General features: G+C 42.6%; 2 protein-coding genes across 2 annotated transcripts; one reads left to right on the top strand and one right to left on the bottom strand.

The window, feature by feature from the left end:
• The first annotated feature begins 12,311 nt into the window (after positions 1 to 12,311).
• LOC116140125 lies at positions 12,312 to 14,778 on the top strand. Its single transcript, XM_031425755.1, has 4 exons — positions 12,312 to 12,660; positions 13,514 to 14,035; positions 14,421 to 14,470; positions 14,590 to 14,778. The coding sequence occupies exons 1-4, from the start codon at positions 12,312 to 12,314 to the stop codon at positions 14,776 to 14,778; spliced, it is 1,110 nt and encodes a 369-aa protein (XP_031281615.1).
• A 2,215-nt stretch (positions 14,779 to 16,993) lies between these two features.
• On the bottom strand, positions 16,994 to 18,602 carry LOC116140290 (cytochrome P450 94A2-like). Its single transcript, XM_031425940.1, has one exon. The coding sequence runs from the start codon at positions 18,600 to 18,602 to the stop codon at positions 17,085 to 17,087; it is 1,518 nt and encodes a 505-aa protein (XP_031281800.1). The 3' UTR covers positions 16,994 to 17,084.
• Positions 18,603 to 21,932: the final 3,330 nt, after the last annotated feature.

The following is a 21,932-nucleotide window of genomic DNA, read 5'->3' as shown; positions in this document are numbered from 1 at the left end:
TATTCTCTGATCTCTCAATATCTCTCATACAATTCTTTTTTTTCCTCTCTGGAATTACCTACTGTCAAAATAGGAAAAAGCAAACATAAATCAAGGGAGCTAGCCCAATTGCCTAGTGGGAGCATCCTTAGAAACTTTGAGAGCCACCAGCGGCTAACCCGGTTACAGTCACATAACAAATTGGCATTAGAGCCAGGCATGGCTGATGCATGTCTCGATCATTTGGAGGCGAAGGTGGAAAAACTCACAGCTGCGCAGGATTAAAAATTCAATGCATTGTTGGAAAATATGCAGAGTATGTTCACTACTTTCAAGCGGGAATTGACAGAGGGTAGCCAAGAAAAGAGTGATACTTCTACAAACCTATCATCAGGTGATGCAAACAAAACTATTAGAGACTGTTGATGCTCGTTTTTGGCACCAACGAATTGTCAAGTGCGTAACGTTGATTGGCTGTTAAATACACGTGAAAATGGAATATATAAAGCGAAATAAATGCAAAGGGAGTTTTTTAAGTGGTTCGGATGCTAAGGTAGCAAGTCCTACGTCCACTGATTTGTATTGATATTAGTGTGGGTCAGGTCGCAACTGCGGACTGACTTACAAAAGAATTGGAAAAAGTAAAAATGTGTTTACAGGAGAGAGAGAGTCTTTTTCCATATGAAAATGGCCGAATCCCCTTAATGAAGGGGTCTTCTTCATTTTATATCAAACTGAAGCGTGTAATCATCATTAAATCCATGGTTTGGTATGATTGTCAGGATACAATCCGGCTTTATATCCCATTGCTCTCTTTCCAAGCTGACTTCGCACGATTTATTGCAGGGAAATGGACGCGTGTGAGCTCCATATCATTTGACAGGCCTGACGTGTGCGTATTGCTCTGACGGGAGCAGGTCACCCTTCACGTGACTCTCCCACGCCAGTCCTTTAGTTTCCCAGGCATAACAGAAGCCCCTTAGTTTTTAAGATTTGAGGATCGAACCTTGGAAACTAAGTCGTATGGGAGTTTTTGGTCGCTCCGACCTGAGTGGGATGAGCTCGGCACAGGACTCTTGGCGAACACGATCTCGCGCAATTCCTTGCCTAAGCGACCTGACAATCTTCATTCTAGCGACCTGGATTTGATGGACACTCCTTTCTGTGCCTTAGAAATTCAATGAACCTGGTTCTGCACTGTCAGGCGCTCTGCATGCGCTGAAGCGTTTGTCAGACACATTAAATGCATCGTGTGTTGACCCGATGCCGTTTTGACAGCATTAGTTGCGCAGCGCATTCGAAACGATGACTATTATCACGGCATTTAATGCGACGTGGGGCGCATTTAATGCAGGGAGAGAGAGTGGGCTGTCATTTCGGTTCCGAGAGGTGGTAACCGTAGATTCGCAATCCGTATAAAAACTCGCATTTTTCAGATGAGGTCACCGAAATTCCTTTTGTTTCGAGTGACAAGCCTTAGCAAACCAGAAACCATCCTTTTCCGATCGGCGCTTCTCAGGCAACTGAAACGAGTTTCGGTCTCGGTTACTCATCCCAGAAGGTAAGATTCTCTTCTTCTTCTTTTTCTTTGCATTTGCTTGGTTGGGCGATGGCGTTGGGTCTCCTGGTGTTTCACCAGAGACGTGACGCCGTCATTGGATTCGAGCCGTGGACGGCGGCTCGAGTTACTGTTAGGGTTTAAGAATTTGTCCCCTGCTGCCGCACGGGACAAACACAAAGGCCTAAATGACCGTGTCTGTCCATGTTGCAGACTGGAATGGAATCGTCAACATCCAGACCCGAGGAAGGAGCCAGCTCGTCCTCGTGGGGAGCTCCCGAGGACGCAGCCCTCGATGTCTACTCGGTTCTCACCACCGAGGAATATAATAGAATAAAGAGGCAATTTGACATCCGTGCAGAGGTGTTCCTCGACCACACTAGGCCGTCACGACGCCCGGCTGATGGCCTTGCCGCGATCTTTGAAGAGATCTTCAAGGGTGGAGGGAGGATTCCCTTCCATCCTTTCATCAGGTCGGTCCTGGATCATTTCGGGATCGCACCGATGCAGCTGACGCCAAACGCATACGTCATCGCTGTCGCGATGTACATTGCGTGCTGCCAAAGGAGTGCTTGGGCGAGCCAACGGCAGTGGAGCTCGGATCCGCCTATTATCTCAAAAGAGCAGGGACAGGACTCGTACTATTTGTCCGGTGACACTACCATTGCCGCGGGGATACACAGCTATCCAGCAATGCGGGGGCCTACGAGACAAAGTTCTCTTTTCTTTCGACGGCTACTGCCGTTTTCAGGATCCAAGTAGGTTTCCTTTGCTGGGTGTCATTATCTGCTCGCATGATCAGTAGTACGACCGTTTTTCTTTTGAAGTTAACGACGAACAGCCAAAACTTACTCGCTTACCACAACAGGCTCGTATCTTTGGAGTACTGGACGAGGAGAGCCGGGAGCGAGGAAGCTTGTGACGATCGCGAACTTGCAGAAGTACGGGTTTTTCCGCGACAAGGCGTCTTTAGAACCCCTAGAAGGTAATTATACTGGTTCCTTCTGGTCGTAGAAGATTCGTTACTAACGAACTTAAATGCAAGGAACGATGCCTCCAAAGGAGTCCGGGCAGTCTCGCCGAGCACCATTCGTCTTCCCTCGATCGAGGAGAGAGAGGGCGGCCGAAGCTGCGTCCTATCCGGCACAGCGGTGTGAACAGTCCTGGCTTCCCAGCCCATCCTGTGAAGAAGGACTAGGACGGAACAGGCCGTCAGGCGCCAACTGCTTGCCCAAAGCGGAAGGCTCCGGCCCAGAGGTCGAAGAGGGAAGCAGATTCAGCCCAAAGAGTGGAGACCGAATCTGAGGAAACAGCTCTGAGGTCGCGCTAGGAATCCAGGAGGTCGGGCAAGGAGCCGTGGGCGAGGCGGTCGCTGCGGCAAGGCGAAGGACGCGCCGGTTTCTAGACTCATGGGGAGTCTGCCCGAATACCTGCAGCCATAGTTATGGCCTGCTCGAGTGCGAGCTATTGGAGTCGTACGACGAGTTTGCCGACACGGCGACGACCTGATGACCACGTCGTTCAGCATCTGAGCAGGTAAACGGCTGTACTTGAAATTTCATTGGTTTATTTCTAACTCATATCTTGCTCGCAGGCGTTGCTCGCGATGAGGATGTCCATGGAAAAGACGAGGCTGGGGCCGCCAAGGGACAAGCGACCTGTAGGAAGAGGTCGCAAAGCTGAAGCAAGAGGAGTCCGTGAAGCGGAAAGAACTCAAGCTTCGAAGCGGCGAACAGGTATACTGAACCAAAAGGATGCTGCTTTACGAACGTGGACTTCAGAAGACGGAGCTCGATCGACGTGCGGAGGAAGTCAAGGAACTTCAAAAGGACACCGCTAGGCTCTCTAGGAGGTCGGAGAGAAGGACCAGGAGATCCAGCGGACCTTCGCTGGCCAGCGCTGAAGAAGATAGGGAGGCCTCCGAACAGGAAAGGCTAGCACTTGAGGCTGAGCTCCAGGAGAGTCGGAGAGAATCGCTTCTCTGACTGAAGAAATGCAGAATCAGTCAGAGGAGATGAAGGAGAAGGCCGCGGACTGGGCAATCGGGTCCATCTACACCCTGCGAGCAAGGAACCGGATTTGGACTTGTCCGACCTCCGACGGGTTGGCAGGCAACCTTGCGGATCAGGCGAGGAGGACGACCAGACCGCCGCGGCCCGCTCAGGGACCCGACCCAGGCAGGTGGTTCGGCTCGAAGGATCCCCCCGACCAGCCTTAGTGTATGAAGTTTCCCCATCGTAATCGGGTCTTTGACTTACATATAATGAAGATATTCTTTTACAATTGCAGTTCGCTTTTTCATATATATGTACACTTTCAATGTGATTTACATAAGCGATTACATATAAATCTTCACATGCGAACAGAATATATGCGAACTGTTTTGCGAACAAAGTAATACTTGAAAAGAAATTAACAAAAACGGAGAGTGAGTTCGGGATTACTGATAGTATGGCCGGAGGTGCTCGGATTCCAAGCTCGGGGTACTTTGGAGCGTTCAATCTTTGAGATGGTAGGTTCCGGTCTGATTACTTTGTCGACCCGGTACGGACTTCCCAGTTAGGTCCTAGTACCCCGACATTGGCTCTCTGGTCCCGAGGAGAACTTCCTTAGCACAAGGTCTCCGACCTGGAAGTCTCTTCGCCTGACTTTGAGTTGAAGAACCTTTTTGCTCGTGTAGTAGGCTGTATCCTTAGCGAAGCCTGTTGCAATGCTCTTCGACCAGATCCAACTTGCTCTCTAAGTGCTTCGTTTTCATCCTCATTGTACAAGTCCTCCGAAGAGAATCAGTTCGACCTCTACAGGGATCATTGCTTCACAGCCATAGGCTGACGAAAAAGAGGTTTCCGAGGTGGAGGTTCTTGGAGTTATCCTGTACGCCCATAAGACTTCGGGGAGATCATCAGCCCAATTTCCTTTGGCTGCCGAGCTTGGCCTTCAGAGTGTGCTTGATGGTCTTGTTGACTGCTTCAACTTGGCCATTTGCTTGCGGTCTGGCGATTGAGGCAAATTTTTATGGATGCCCAGCTGTCGCAGAACTGCTTGAACTCTCATATCGAATTGCTTTCCATTATCTGAGATGAGGTGTGTGAGGAAATCCATAGCGGGCACTACGTTCTTGAAAACGAAGTCTTTCAGCTTTTGGTCGTGATCGCGGCTAGTGGTTCGGCTTAACCCATTTTGTGAAATAGTCTACCGCGACATGGCATACTTGACCCCTCCTTTCCAACTGCTGCATGGGGCCGATAAGGTCGATCCCCACATGGAAAATGGCTAGGGGCTAGACATGGTAATCAGCTCGTGAGACGGGTCGCGGAATGTTCGCGAACCGCTGGCACTTGTCGCACTTCTTGACAAAGTCATATGCATCTCTGATTCGGGCAATAATATCCCTAGCGAACGACCTTGTTCGCAAGAGATCGAGCTGCTGTGTGGTTACCGCAGATCCCTTCATGAATTTCCGTCATGATGTAGTCTGCTTCTTATGGTTACACCGGAGGAGAGGGGCATGAATCCTTCCTGTACAGCTGATCCCGATGAGTTGTGAAACGAGCAGACCTTCTCGCAGGACCCTTGCCTCGACCTTGTCGCTCGGCAAGATCCCATCCTTGAGGTACTGGACAATGGGAGTCATCCCAGAATCTGGTTGAACCACCATTCACGGCCTGTTCGGTCGAGCTGATAGTCGGAGCATCGACGAAACGAAAAGGAATGCTATCGGGAGCCTCAGAATCTAATGATAAGGCTACTTTGCCAGGCGTTCGCTATAGAGTTGCTCTCCCTGGGGATCTGAGCGATTTCAAAGTGCTTAAACGACCCCGAGAGACCTTAGCTTTTTCAGGTAGGGACCATGTTCTTCCTTGGCTTGGTATTCCCCCAGAACTTGGTTGACGACAGCATAGAGTCGCTGTAAATGCCGATCGTGGTTGCACCCATTTTTTGGCGAGCTCAAACCGGCGAGCAAGGCCTCGTACTCGGACTCATTGTTGGTCGCCTTAAACCCAAACCAGAGAATACCATGAATTCGAGCCCCCTCGGGGCTCACCAGAGAAGACCGCACCGGCTCTTTTCCTCTTGAGGACCCGTTGACGTAGAGATTCCAGGTCGACAAGTTCTGAATAGTATCTTGCCCGACTTCGCTAGGCTGTTGCTGCTTGGGAGATAGGAAAAATTTCGAGATGAAGTTTGCGACAGCCTGCCCTTTGATGGTCGACCTGGGCGTATACTTTAGGTCGAACTAGCTCAGCTCCATAGCCCATTTGAGCAGTTTACCTGAGGCCTCTGGTTTCTGGAGGATGCCTGAGAGGGTAATTGTCATTCATTGATTGTATGAGCATGGAAGTAAGGTCGCAGCTTTCTGGACGCGACAACAGAGCGAAAGCTAGTCGCTCCATTTTCGGATACCGCATCTCGGCATCCGATAGACGCTTACTTGCATAATCACTGGCCAAGAGCTTTTTCCTCTTCCTATATTAAAGCTGCACTGACCGCGAACTGAGACACGGACAGGTAGATGAGTAGGATTTCCTGTGGAAGAGGCTTAGAGAGGAGAGGTGGCTTCCGAGATGCTCTTTTATACTCTGGAATGCCTGCTCGCATTCGGAAGTCCACTCGAATTTTATTGGCCTTTAAAACATTGAAGAATGGGGAACAGCGGTCTGTTAGCCTTGATATGAAGCGACTGAGTGCCGCTATTCGCCCATTCAAACTCATGACCTGTTTTTTGCTGGTCGGGCTCTCCATATCGAGCAGAGCTGAATCTTTTCAGGGTTATTCTAGCCCCGCTGATTGACTATATATCCCAGGAACTTTCCTGACGATACCCCGAATACATTTGGAGGGTTCAGCTTCATTCTGTAGAGCCGAGTAGTTCAAACATCTCAGCGAGATGCGTAATATGCTTGAGGCGACTTGGGATGACCAGCATGTCGTCCACATAGACCTCCATTGTCCTCCCGATCTGGTGGAGACACTTCGGTTGACCAACCTCTGATATGTCGCACCCACATTCTTGAGGCCGAAGGGCATGACTTTGTAGCAGTATAGCCCCCGGTCCGTAATGAAGGTCGTATGCTCTCATCTGGCTTATACATCAGGATTTGGTTGTATCCCGAGTATGATCCATGAAGCTTAACAGCGTGCCGAGGTGGCATCAACGAGCTGGTCGATTCTGGCAGGGGGAAGCTGTCTTTTGAGCAAGCTTTGTTCAGGTCGCTGAAGTCTACGCAGGTACGCCACTTATTGGCTTCTTTATCAGGACCGGGTTAGCAACCCAGGTGGGTAGAGAGCCTCGCGAACAGATCCATTGTGGAGAAGTGTCTACTTCCGATTTTAATGCGGCGTACCGCTCCGGATCCATCGCCTTCTTTTTGGCGAACTGGCTTGGCTTCACTGCTGACATTCAGTGAATGGCAAAAATGTCTGGGCTGATCTCGACCATATCTGCGTGCGACCAGGCGAACACGTTAAGTTCTCTTCAGAAGCTCACCAGCTCGGAAACAGCTGAGGGTGTCAGAGCTGATTCTTAACACTCGGCTCGGCTCTTTTGGATCAACCGAAACTTTAGAACGATCCTCAACCGAGCCGCTCGTGGGGATTCCTGAATTCGCGGATCTATATTATCCTCCGTGGCTAGGCTGTGGCTCGATCCGGCTGATCGCCATGGCCTGGGGGGCGCACATCGCGAAATGCCCTTCCTTTGTCGCCATTTGGACCGCTTTTATATAGCATTGCGAGATGCGCTTTGCGATCCGCTTACTCCCCTATCCTCGATGGAGTGGGAACTTCATCTTGAGATGATAATGGAAGTGACTGCCCTGAAAGTTCTCAGCAGAGGTCGCCTAAGATTCATTGAAGGCCGATGGGCAGTACGACCAAGAATTCGGTAACCCTAGTACCTCGTTAGTAGCGCCGAGCGTGACTGGGAGCTGGATTGTTCTGCTGGGGATCAGGTGATCCCTGTAAAACGTACAGAGGCTCAAGGCTGGTTTCAGGTCGGCCTCGACCAGGTTTTCTATCGAAAGCGGACTTGAACAGATGTTCACAGCGCTTCCGTTGTCCACAAGCATTCTGCCGACATTGTGACACCCTATCAGGGGGGTGATCACTAAAGCATCCTCCTGAGAATGGTGCAAGCGAGCTGCCTCTTTCTCGCAGAAGGTGAGTGATGGTTCCTCTTTTTGGCCTTTTGAGGTCGCTGCGAAGTGGTTCATCACCCTGATGGGTCATGGTGTGCTTCACGAACATATCTTTCCTGCGCTCCTCGCGTGTTTCCCGCGAGGTGCGGACCTCCGAAAATTATGTTAAACACTACGTACCCGCTACGATCACGGCGCTTTTTCTTTCACTCCCCTTGGTTTTCTTTTGGGGAGTCATCAATGTACTCCTTGAGTGCCCCTCTGATAAGCTCTTCGATAGCGCTTAGAGCCTGGCATTCATCAGTAAGGTGCCCTTATCCCGATGATAACGGCAGTATTTTTTGCTGTTTCTGGCCGTAGCGGGGGTTTTCATGGGTTCGGGCTTACCAAGCAGGCTGGGGTCCTCGGACTTATCATGATTGGATATGGACACATTCAGCGGAGTATATTGAGCCCCGTCGCGGTCGCGACGAGGAACAGGAGCATAGGACTTTTTCTGCTCGTAAAGGGGTTCTTCCCTTTTCACCGATTGTCATTGTCTCTTTGCGATCAGCTCGTGTTATCTCCCGACCAGGGTACTGTGGAAGTGCGTGATCGCGACGGCGGAGTGCCGCCAGCGAATTCTCTATTTGGAGATACTTTTCTGCCAGGTTATGGAACCTGGGGAGGGAAATATCGTCCTCAGTGTAGTTCTTTCACAGGTCGGTTTGCGGGCGAACTCCAGCTATTATAAGAGTTCGGATGGACTCTTCTGGAGCGTGAGCCACTTTGTTGAGTTCCCTGTGGAAGCGGTCAATGTAAGACTGCAGGGATTCATCTTTTCTTGCCTTATGGTGCGAGGTAGCTCAAAGGCATTGAAAATTTCCGGTTGGCTTGGAAATGCCGCAGGAACGTCGTGCTCATCTAAGGCCACGAACTGATCGATCGCTGGGAGCGACCTTACCACCGTTTGGCGTGAGAAGTCAGCGTCACGGCAAACAATGGTTTCGCAAGGTCCGAAACCTGGTGGAGCTCCATAGGTCGTTGAACTCATTAAATGATCCTGCAGATCATAGTTCCACAACGACCGCATATCTGGCATTTGAACCTGGTGGAAGTGGAGCAGCTAGACTTCAGGAGAAAATGGGGATGTAGAGGCGACTGCGCTGTTCGTTTTGCTGCTCCCTTAACCTGTCCAGAGCTCGCTGCAGTCCTCCCAATTTGTGGTAATGGAGCCAATTGGGGGTTGCTTTCACCGTGCGGCCCTTCCTTCTGGTTGCGATTCAGGAAAGTCCGGAGGTCAGATTCCTCCTCGCCTCGGCCGGCATTTCCGGCCGCACTTGACACACGCTGACTAGGGCGTGTGAAGGCGATGGGTTGTGCGGGGCACTTTCACGACCCTCGCCGTGGTACGAACTGCCCGCGAGGTGTGTGGGGCCACCCGCATAACCATCGCTTTTTCACCGAGTCTCAGCCTCGCAGTGGTACGAACTGCCCCGCGAGGTGTGGAGCCACCCGATAACCCATCGCTTTTTCACCGAGTCTCAGCTTTGGCGACACCCTGCTCGGGGTGCCTTTCGTATTCGCTGGCCCTTGGGAGCCCGTAGGCTTACTTTTTGCCACTTGCTTACCCTTGCGCTTACGCGCTGCAGTGCTCGCGGCATGGGCTATCGCCCTTTGCTGCGCTTTCACGCGACTGTAGGCATTTTTGGCGGTTGTACCGCCCGGCTGGCGTAGATGACATGCCTGGTCCAAACGGTCCAACCTCTGGTGACGTCTGGAGAGTATTGTCGAACCTCTCAGGTAGCTTCTGATGGCAGGGTCCAGTTGCGGAGCTGCGGGGTATTCCCAGCAGCATTTTGCGAAACTGGAGGTATGTTGGAAGGGGCGTCCTTGGGCGGGGGGGACTCCTTCAGCATGCTGGTTGACCTGCTCAGGCTCAGATTGGCGGGCCATTTGTTGCTGTAAGACCAGTAGGTCGAAGATTCTCCTGATGAAGGTAGACACTAAATCAGCCCTTCCTCTAGCGCCAAACTGTTGATGCTCGTTTTTGGCACCAACGAATTGTCAAGTGCGTAACGTTGTTGGCTGTTAAATACACGTGAAATGGAATATATAAAGCGAAATAAATGCAAAGGGTTTTTTAAGTGGTTCGGATGTAAGGTAGCAAGTCCTACGTCCACTGATTTGTATTGATATTAGTATGGGTCAGGTCGCAACTGCGGACTGACTACAAAAGAGTTGGAAAAAGTAAAAATGTGTTTACAGGAGAGAGAGAGTTTTTCCGTATGAAAATGGCCGAATCCCCTAATGAAGGGTCTTCTTCATTATATTCAAACGAAGGCTGTAATCATCATTAAATCCATGGTTTGGTATGATTGTCAGGATATAATCCGGCTTATATCCCATTGCTCTCTTCCCAAGCTGACTTCGCACGATTTATTGCAGGGAAATGGCGCGTGTGAGCTCCATATCATTTGGCAAGCCTGACGTGTGCGTATTACTCTGACGGGAGTAGGTCACCCTTCACGTGACCTCCCACGTCAGTCCTTTAGTTTCCAGGCATAACAGAGAATTCCGGTAGTTCTCATGTTAACTCGGCTAGAACTTTTGTCCTAAGGTAGTGAAGATGGATTTTCCAAAGTATGACAGTGAGGAAGACCCACTAGTGGGTATGTGAGCAAGCAATTTTTCGAATACCACCGAACACCAGAGGTAGAGCGAATTTCGATAGCATCATGGAACTTGGAAGGTGATGCCCAACTGTGGTTCCAGGTTCTAAAAAAAGAGCTAGGAGGTGAACTCATCACTTGGCAACAACTAGTGGATGAGCTCTTCAAAGCATATGGTCCGACCCGTTACCAAGATTTCTTTGGTGAACTGACAAAGTTGAAACAAACAAGCATGGTGAAGGAGTACCAAATCCAATTCTCAAGATTGTTGTTACGTGTAGGAAAGCTTTCCCCAGAACAAGAAGTCGGGTGTTTTGTGAGCGAGTTAAAGGAGAGTTTGAGGATAGACGTACAAGCTTGTAAACCAACTACGTTGTCATCAGCTATTGGCCTAGCTCGATTGTATGAAGCTTGCAACCAAGCTAATAGGGGCAGCCCAAATGAAGCTAGGAAGACTATTAACAATCAGTCAAGTCCGAATAAATCATCGTTACCTATTAAAAAGCTACTTCTAGATGAAATGGATAAACGTATAGTTAAGGGGTTATGCTACAACTGTAATGAGAAATAAGGCCCTAGCCATCGCTGCAAAAAGTTGTTCTCAATTGAAGCATTGGAGCCAAAAGAGGAAGATGAAGAAGAACAAGAAGATGACATCACCGTTACTTGGGTCGATGACATGCCAGAAATTTCCATTCATGAAATATGTGGGTCAAATGCTCATCAAACCATGTGAGTTATAGGAAGTATTGGGCGTCAAGGATACAAGGTGACATTTTTTATTGATTCCAGTAATACTCGTAATTTCTTGAATCAAGCTCTTGCACAAAAATTGGTTTGAAGCCTAATTCAAAAAGCAAATTTGAAGTGGTCGTAGCCAATGGAGAGAAATTGTCCAGTCCAGGTCAATGCAAGCGTGTTTTCATGAGGATGCAAAAAGTAACACTCACGGTGGACTTTTACATACTTCCACTAGAGGGCTGCGATGCAGTACTTGGAGCCCAATGGTTAAGCACTTTGGGACCTATTGTTTGGGATTTCTCTAAGTTGCAGATGATGTTTCAGAGTAGTGACAAAAAATTTCTTCTCCAAGGGCTAAAGTCTCCACTTGACAAGTTAATCGATGGGGAAAAATTTAGGAAGGAGTTGAAAAAAAACAAGGAAAGGGTTTTAATGCATATCCATGCCCTTGATAAGCCAATCAAAAAAACAATGAATAAAAGTTTTGCAAGAAAATCTTAATAAATAAGTGGAGCACCTTTTGCACTCTTATGAAGATGTATTACAAGAGCCACAAGGCCTTCCACCTAAGTGAACGCATGATCATCAAATAATTCTCAAAGAAGGCAGCAGTCTTGTGTCAACAAGACTATACTGGTATCCACATTATCAAAAGTTTGAAATTGAGAAAATTGTGGCAGACTTATTGAAATCAGAGTTATTCAACCTAGTACCAGTCCCTATTCTTCACCGGTGTTATTGGTCAAAAAACATGATGGGTCAAGATGAATGTGTGTTGATTATCGGGCCTTAAACAAGCAAACAATGAAAGACAAGTTTCCAATTCCTATGATCGATGAGCTTCTTAATGAATTACATGGTGAAATTTTTTTCATTAAGCTGGACTTGAGATCGAGGTACCACTAGATTCGCATGCAACCTGAAGACGTATCAAAGACGACATTTCGTACTAATAAAGGGCATTTCGAATTTTTGGTGATGCCATTCAGATTAACAAATGTACCTTCCACTTTCCAGTCATTGATGAATTCGGTCTTCAAAGATTACCTCCGTAAGTTCATTTTGGTTTTTTTTTTTTATGATATTTTAATCTGTAGTAGAAATTTGGAAGATCATTTACAACATCTTAAGATTAGTTTCTCCATATTGAAAACTCACCAATTGTATGTCAAGAAGGAAAAATGTACTTTTGGACAACGGCAAGTGAGATATTTGGGACATATTATTGGCCAAGCAGGAGTATCTATGGATCCAGAAAAAGTTGATGCAATGATCAAATGGCCAAAACCCACAACTGTAAAGGCCCTTCTCGGGTTTTTAGGATTGATGGGATATTATCATAAATTCATTCAAAATTATGGTAAAATTTCAGCCCTGTTAACAAACATGTTGAAGAAGAATGGATTCCAATGGGATACTCGATCAGAAGCTTCATTTGAGCAACTCAAGATTGCCATGAAAAAGGCACCAGTGTTGGCTTTGCCCGAGCTTTCAAAGTCTTTCGTCATTGAGTGCGATGCATTAGGGACAGGAATTGGTGGAGTTTTAATGCAAGAAAAGTGCCCAATTGCTTTTTTCAGTCAAGCCTTGCGAGGTAAAAAATTATTGTTATCTACTCATGAAAAAGAGATGATAGTGTTAGTTCATGCAGTGCAAAAATGGAGGTATTACTTGGGCAACGATTTATAGTCCAGACTGACTAGAAAAGTTTAAAGTACTTATGGGAGCAAAAAATTGCAACTCCAGCCCAACAGCGATGGCTAGTCAAATTGATGGGCTATGATTTTGATATTGAATATAAATCAATAAAAACAAATTTGGTGGCAGATGCAGTACCATGAAGAGAAGAAACGGGGACAAAAATAATTGCCATCTCTAGCCCGATTCCGCAATGGGTAGATTCTATTTGTGAAGAAGTAGAAAACAATTCAATTCTACAGGGCATTATGAGAAATGTGCAACAAGTAGAAGCAGTAGGACCATGGAGCTACAAAGATGGAGTTTTGTTTTTCAAAAACAGATTTTTTTGCTAGCCGGATCTCCTTTAATTCCCATCATTTTGAAGGAGATGCATGCAATTACTCATGAAGGTTATCACAAGACTTATCTAAGAATTAAATCTGTTTTCTTTTAGAAGGGAATGAAGCAAGAAATTCACGCATATGTGAAGCAATGTGATACTTGCCAAAGGCAAAAATGGGAGAACACCAAACCATATGGCCTCCTTCAACCACTCCCTATTCCTACGCAGGTATGGATTGATTTGTCTATGGATTTTATTGACGGCTTACCAATCTCTAAAGGGAAGTCCACAATTTTTGTGGTGGTGGATCGTTTGTTAAAATTTGCTCACTTTATTCCCATATCTCATCCTTACATTTCATCGTAATTGGATTAAATATTTTTTGATAATATTTTCAAATTATATGGTATGCCCAAGTCAATAGTTTGTGACAGAGATCCAGTTTTCACAAGCACATTTTGGGAGGAACTACTCCATCTACAAGGGACAAGTTTTAATTTCTTCTCGTCTTGTCATCTGCAAACTAACGACCAAACCGAAGTGGTGAATCGGACAGTGGAAATGTACTTGCGTTGTTTTACTGGAGACAAGCCAAAGGAATGGGTTCGTTGGATTACTTGGGCGGAGTATTGTTATAACAGGAGTGTCCACAGCTCAACGAAGAAGACTCCATTCGAGATTGTTTATGTACGTCCTCCACCAACTCTATTATCTTATGTGCCTGGTACAACTCAAGTAGAGGCAGTTGACAAGGAATTATGTGCTCATGATCAAGTACTTAAAGAACTGAAGGATCAATTGTTAATTGCCCAAAATCGCATGAAGAGATTTTATGATGTGGGACAAACTGGCAAGAGTTTTAAAGTAGGGGACTTGTGTACTTACGTCTCCAACCATATAAGCAAGTTTCAATTTCACTTAGAAGAAACCTTAAACTATCTCCAAGGTATTATGGACCCTTTAAGATCATTCAAAAGGTGGGACTAATTGCTTACAAACTCAAGATGCCTTCTGAATCAAAGATTCATCCTATTTTCCATGTATCCTGCTTAAAGAAAAAAGTTGGAACTACCGTACAAGTGCAAGAATCGTTGCCAAGAGTCCAAGAGGATGAAGATGTTATTACTGCCTGGCCACAAGCAATACTTGAAGAACGAATTCGGACGCGACGAAGATAGATACTTGTTCATTGGCAAGGGCACTCACCATCAGATGCAACTTGGGAAGGTGTTGAACAATTGAAGACTCGTTTTATGGAATTTCTTCTTGAGGACAAGGATGGATTTTTGGGGGGAGGAATCTTATGGTCTTAAAGTCTTATTTATGAATAGGTCTTGTAAGTGGGTATTTGCTAGATTTTAAACTTGAGACAGCTGAAAGGGTAACCCGATCTGGAGAAGGCCCCGCGTCCTAGTCCAGTCGGTCCGGGTTTTAAAGAGGGAAGAAGATGACACGTGGAGCTTTGTAGGGAGAGATTTGTATACATATCTGGTGTTTCAGGCAGGGCCAAGGATTTGTTTAGGGAAGGAGATGGCATTTTTGCAAATGAAGAGAGTAGTAAGTGTGGTTTTGAAGAGGTTTAAGGCGGTACCGGTGATGGAGGAGGGCGTTGAACCAAAGTTTGTGGCGCAGTTGACAGCGAAGATGAAAGGTGGATTTCCGGTCAAGATTGAGGATAGGACTAAGTGATTATTATAAAATTTGATATTATATTACGAATATGATCAAAGTTGTAATATTGGGTTGATTAATAGTTTTATAGTAGTAAATCGAAATATTATATATGGGTATATCCAACATCTAACTAATGCTTTAAAAAAAAAACACTAATTTTTTTTTTCACTTGTGTACTAAAGTATACATTAAAATGGCTAAAAAAATAATACTATTGTTTTTATGTTTCTTATGGGAGAACGACATCTTACCACCCAATGTTTGGCAAAACGATATTTTCTCACTTGTGTTGATATTTTATTGAAAAGACGAAAATACTCTTAAATATTTGACTTTATAAATTTTTTATTATTTTTTAATTAGTCAAAAAGTCAAATATTAAAAAATAAAAAAATAAAAAATAGGTAACCCCACCTAAAAAGTTAAGAATAATGCTATATATTTATTTAAAGTTAAATGACCTTAATATTTATTTATTTATAATTTCATCAATATCTCAACACTATTATTTAATAATTTACTAAATTTATAATGTTTTTCATAATACGTATAATGTTTTTCATTTTTACTAATTAATATAGAAAATCAATATTCCTAATTAATTAAATAAACAAAGGAAAAAAGATATCTTTACACTTGAACCAATAAATAATTAAGTAAAGACTTTTACTTAACTAAATTTTAATTTATAATAAACTAATTAATAACTAAACTATTTAAAGGTATTTTCGTCTTTTCAGTCAAATATTAACAGAACCTGACGAATGGTGGAAAAGTATCATTTTGAAACTTGATAGGTGGGAAAGTGTCATTTCGCCAAACCTTAGGTGGAAAAATGTCGTTCTTCCGTTTCTTATTTATAAAGATATAAAAAATTATGAGTGGTATTACATATATAAACTAATTAAAGTATATAAATTCTTATACAGAAATTGATTTAGCATAACTCTTTTTATGTCTTATTGCTGATTTATATTAATTCAATATATATGGAGTTGTTTTTGTTACACAAAGTCATTCATTAATCTTGTGCCATATAAGTTATCAATAAGTAGAGTTACAAAGATTTTTATACAAAGTGATATGACATGAAATGAATGGAAGAGTGACAATTTTGTACATAAATCTTTGTTTTATCATTATCTATAAACTTATCCATTCACATATTGTCACATCACTTTGTATATAAGAGTTTGTACAAATAATTTATACATTTAACATTATTGAAAAGAATAATATACACAGTCTGGTATATAGAATGACGTATAGTATGATTGAGAGACTAAAATTATAAAATCAACTCGTTAAATGAAGATAAATGAGTTGTTAATTAAAAGATAAAATCAGAGTCATTTTGTATACAAACTTTCTTTAGAGAATTAGAGTACTACTCTATTTAAATAATATATACATTTTGATATTTCATCAGTAAGCATGGCGTGCCGTACTAGTAATTTCTAAAATTTGGTTATAATACTTTATTTCAATGTTTCTTACTTGTATTGGAAATATTAAACTGTTAATGTGAGATCATGATAAAAGATGTTTTTTTATAAAAAAAAAAATAAGGAAGCACTCATTTGATAACAGTATTGGAGTTTAAACTTTAATGTAAGTATGGATACAAATTTCCAATGCAAATCTTCACACATAAACAAGATCATAACTTGATATAATTGGTTGAGTGGGCGACAATGACTGCTACATCTCTCCTTGTAATGTTTGAAAAGATCTCTTATGAGAAGGAAAATAACATTCTAACCCTTTATCCTTGTTTTATTACTTAATTCATCTTTTATTTGACTATTCTTATCATTATGCTAATAATTTGGATTTCCCAGCTATTTTTGTATTAGTATTTTATTTTTGGTAATATATAAAAGGTATCTGGAATATCAGGTGTCCATTACTCTTCTCTTCAACGACTCTTCTTTCTAACGACAAATCGATTACAATAACTCCATTAGCTCCTAATGAAACATCCATTTTCCATTTCTTTTTCTGATTATTTGTGAAAATAGTTATTGTAGTCCGTATATATATATATATATATATATACATTCAAACGGTGATAAAAGAACTTTAAGGTAGTTACATTTATATACTTATGTTTTTATAAATAAGAAAAGTGGTACTACTCTTATAAAGTCTACATATAAAGTTAAGGTGAAATTTCCCTTTAATTAATGAATTAACTTCATATTTTTACTTTTCAATTGCTAGGCTTTGTATATAAACTCTGTAAGAGTAGTGTTTATTTAAATAAATTATTGTGAAACAAATAATAATAAAAATGCATTAGGACACATACGTCTTTATAATCACTCATTCCTCTCCTCAATCCTGACCGGAAACCCACCTTTCATCTTGGCCGTCAAATGCGCCACAAACTCCGGCTCAACACCCTCCTCTATCACTGGCACCACCTTAAACCTCTTCAAAACCCCACTTACTACTCTCTTCATTTGCAAGAACGCCATCTCCTTCCCTAAACAAATCCTCGGTCCTGCCTGAAACACCGGATATGTATACGAATCCCTCCCCACAAAGCTCCACGTTTCCTCTTCTTCCCTCTTCAACCACCTCTCTGGCTTGAACTCGCTCCAGTCTTTTCCCCACAGCTTCTCCATTCTCCCCATCGCGTACGGATGATACGCCACACGCATGCCCTTCTTCACAACCGTCCCGTCCGGCAATACGTCGTCGTTCTCCGCTACCTTGGAGTCTACAGGAACAGGTGGGTAGAATCTCATGCTCTCGCAGAGTGATGCGTGCGTGTACACCATATCTTTGATGTCTTCATAAACTGGCGTGTTTGATTTTTCTTTGATTTCCTTGAGAATTTCTTTTTCGGCTTCAGGGTGTTTTGAGATGAGCCAGAAGAACCACGTCAAAGCGGCTGAAGTAGTGTCTCGACCGGCGAGTGTGAAGCTGATGACTATATCAGTGACAAAGTCATCGTCGTATTGGCCCGAACTCAAGAATCGTGACAAAAGATCCATAGACTCACCAGGGTCTAGTTTCTTTTCTTTTATGATGTTCTTTGAGAATTCTCGGACTTCAGAAGCTGCAAGTTTTAGACGCTTTTCCGAGCCAATATTGAGAAGCCGTTTAATTTTCCAGATTATAGGTAAAGTCGCTCGAAATCTTTCGCTGCTTATTTTAACACCCTCGTCAAAAGCTTGTGCGAATTTGGTTTCTGGAAATGATGGCAATAGATATTCTGGATCGTACCCAAAAGCGATCTTGCATATATTATCAAATGCAAATCTTTGAAGAACATCTTGAAAATCAAGCACCTTTTTATTGGCAGCCGCGGTTTCAAGAATGGGAATAAGGCGATCGGAGAGCTCAGTTTCAACGACAGTTTCCACAAATTTACGGAGGGATTTTGTATTGAATTCGTGGCTTGAAATTTGTCTTTGAAACTTCCATTGTTCCCCGTCAATATTGAAAATACCATGACCGAGAAGGTCGAATAGAATTTTTTGATTTGCGGCGCCTTTTGGGTAATTGTAGAAGTTAGTTTTGAGGATGTGTTGGACATTAGCGGGATTGGCTGTCAAGATAGTGACCTGGCCTCCTAACCTCTGCAAGGTAAATGTTGCTGAAGGAACATTTTGCAGAATAGAAGTTACCCACTGGAGTAACTGGTTTTGGTTGGCTAGAAAAGAGAAATAAGAGCCCACTATTGGGTAGGACTTTGGAAGAATTACATTAGTGGAAGGATATGAAGATGATGAACCTTTAGGTTTGGAGTTTCTGGTTCTGGTTATGAGAAAGAAGACGAGTGAAGTGAATATTAGAAGGAGAAACGAAGTTAGAAGATGAAGCGACATGAGGGATAAAGATTAAAGTTGTGATATTTTTGAGTTTAATTAGATTTGGATGTGAAGAAAAAAGAGAGAAGTGTTGGGTTTATTAAATAGGGAGAAAGTCATATTGATTATTGGACATTATAAGGTGGGTTCAAACTTGGATATTTTTCAAAAGACCTGTCACGATTCCTTAATTTGCTATTACTGGCAAATTGGCTAAAAGGTGATTGAGAAATTGAAATGTGAAAACAAAAAATCATATTCAAGAAACGGAACCTGGGTTTCCCTTCTTTTCTAGAAAATACATGCAAGAAACGTATGCAAGATCGTCACTGCCCTGCCACGTGTCTTTTTAAATTCTCTATTTCGACAAGTCACCTAAATTGACGAAACTTTAATTGAATTGAATCTTTGGTTGTGGAGAGTGGACAAGGAAAGTTTCAAGGTTGTGTTAGATACAGAATAGTGTATTACCGAATATGTTATAATAATAGAAAGATATTTTTTTTTTTAAGGATTATTAAGAATATTTAGATAAATGTTTTTGGTTAACTAGAATAAATTGATAGGTATGTTATATTAATATGTTTGGTTGAGAGGAATAAATTGGTGGGTATATTATTAAATTATTAATTTTTTTTTAATATTATTTTTATTATTACTTTTTGAATAATTCTGGCTCTCTCTATTTCAGATTTAGCTAAAACACCTTAACAATAAAAAAAGTTTAAAACTTAACAAAAACACCCCATTCACCTTAAGCCACTGCTCGTAACTTGCCACTACCGTCGACGACGGCGACAATGGAGATCTGGCCGTGAAACAAACAAAAAAATCAACTAAAAAAATCAAAGAATATTTTTAAAAAATAAATATAAAAAAAATATTTTCAAAATATATAAATTAAATAAGTTATATTAGTTAATTTTATAATTGGTTACAATTAAAATAAAAATCTGAAGAGTTTCTTAATGCAGCAGAGGTTCTGTGGGTCTTAATCGAGGCTACCTTTCTTCTCGGCTTCTCCATCCAAATGTGGACATTTCTCTCCTCTTCCGCCAAGCCCCATTTTTTATTTCAAACCCTAGGACCCTGACCCTAACCTCCACTTGCACTGCTACTCGCCTCTCTATCTTTCTCCACCTAAAGAACAAACCTTTCAAAGCCTCCCTTCAAACATTCAAAATCCCAACTCACCGATTTGCCTCACACAATCGCCAAATTTTATCTCACTCAATAGCCAAATTTTATCTCTAATATTTACTGTATTAAGGTTGTTTGCCAAGTCCCATCCAAAACTTTGCTCTCCCTCAAATTGTCAACCAATAGAACATCCTCAACTAGCTATTATTGTTAGAAAATGCGGAAATTCAACACCTAAATAATTACAAATCATGCATAGATAATAGAACACTGAATCAATAGATTTAGGGCTTTAGGAATACATGTCTGAGCCATGATGTGTGCAAGATTTGTTAAATCCTTGACTGGTCTTCCTCTCTAGAATCTGCTCTCAATGACGACTTTTAAATGGGTAATGCATACGCTTTGTTTCGGAGAGGAGACCTAACCAATATATAACGTTTTACTGGTCCCTTCCATTACGGGCCCAAAAAACCCAAAAGCCTACACTTCTATCATCAACCCAGATTATTAAATAATGAAGTGTATTGAGCTATAATATATGATCACATTAGGCCCAATAACAGTATCTCGTAGGACTAAGTGTGCATTTACTCGGTTTTATTAAACCAAAATAGAATTAATGTTAGCCTATAATTAGGAAATTTTCAAACATTCTCCCACTTGGGCTACATTAATTATTTTATTTTATTTTTATCTTAAGAAAACAAAACAACTTTGACTCTTGAGTAATCAAAACAGATATTTTATTTTAGAGTAGCCACTGTTTGAATAAAACAAAATAGTCCACATATTACACTTCAACCAAACAATTCAGCCATTATGGTTATCAATAATGAACCAAAGTAATCTTTACATCTTTCATAGATATAAGATCAATCCATTCATTCCAGCTCTATTCGTCACAAATGGATGGTTCAGTCCAGAATTAATCTGAATCCGGATAACAAACAAGGCCGCTCTTGGCTGACCCTTTCCAAGCATATGATCAAGGCAACCAAGTAACCCCAAGCCTACCACAACAAGAACTCATTCTTAGCCTCCCAACTCATCTCCAACCAATCCATCCAGATCAAAACCCACTCGGCTCGACTCACCCTCACAGGGCGAGTGGACTCCCACACCTACAATCCACCCTGCTCGGGTCCATCCATCCTCATAGACCGAGTGACTCCCAAATAAACCCCCCTCACTATTCATGCTGGCTAAAACACTCGATCAGTCACGCTTGGAATCACTCAACCCGGAGGGATGAATGGAGATCCAAACTACCAAGTAGCCCATGATGGAACAATTCCCCAAACTGCTCCACATGACTCGACTCATCCCAACATGTTGGGTGTGAGTCATATGTGAAACCAAGCCAACTAAGCTAACTTGATGGCCTCTGCCTCACCCTTGGAACAGATACTGGCTAAAAGACTGGTCGACATGGAAGCAATGATGTGGCATATACCTAAAGTGCCGATCCCAACCAAGAAAAGCCAACCCCACAACTATTTTGATTCACCCTTTGTGGATGCGATTGCTCTAGCAAAGATGCCAAACAAGTTCAACATCCCTAACATGAATCCCTACGGTGGCACAACTAACCCAGATGCCTAGTTAGTAAATACGGGTATGGCAAAAAAATGGTACGGGAATTTTACTGTATAATACGGCAAACGGTGAAAAATGCGTTTATAAAAATTCGGCCATAAAATTCAGATACGGGAAAAATATGGTGTGGGTCTATACGGGTTTAATACGATGTATTGTCAATAATACGTTTTGAAAAATACGGCAATATCAATCTTAGTTTTAACACTTTTATGGACTATTTGGTTAAAATCAATATAGCATTTTAAATGCAAAGTATTCAATTAACCAATAACACAAATACACAATATATAACTGATATTCAAATTATAGTCCCCAGACTCAAACACAATATTTAGCCAAGATTCAACTATAGTGTCAAACCAAACACATAAGTCATAGCAAAACCAAAATTCAAAGTCGAATCAGAGCTCCAAACAAATAAAATACACAAATAATACAACCAAGATTCAAATTATAGTTTATAACAAAAACTCACAAAGTGCATAAATAACAATAAGTCAATAACAACTCAAAAAAAAGCATCAGCAATGTCATCATTATCCATTAAGTCATCCATGTAACCCTCAACTGTCTGTTTAGAATTAGCATCTTCGTCCATATGAATTT

The sequence above is a fragment of the Pistacia vera genome, unplaced genomic scaffold (genome assembly GCF_008641045.1).
Source record: "Pistacia vera cultivar Batoury unplaced genomic scaffold, PisVer_v2 Contig1106, whole genome shotgun sequence".
NCBI lineage: Eukaryota > Viridiplantae > Streptophyta > Magnoliopsida > Sapindales > Anacardiaceae > Pistacia > Pistacia vera.
The sequence above is the reverse complement of the archived record's forward strand: the minus strand, read 5'-3'. Positions and strand labels throughout refer to the sequence as shown.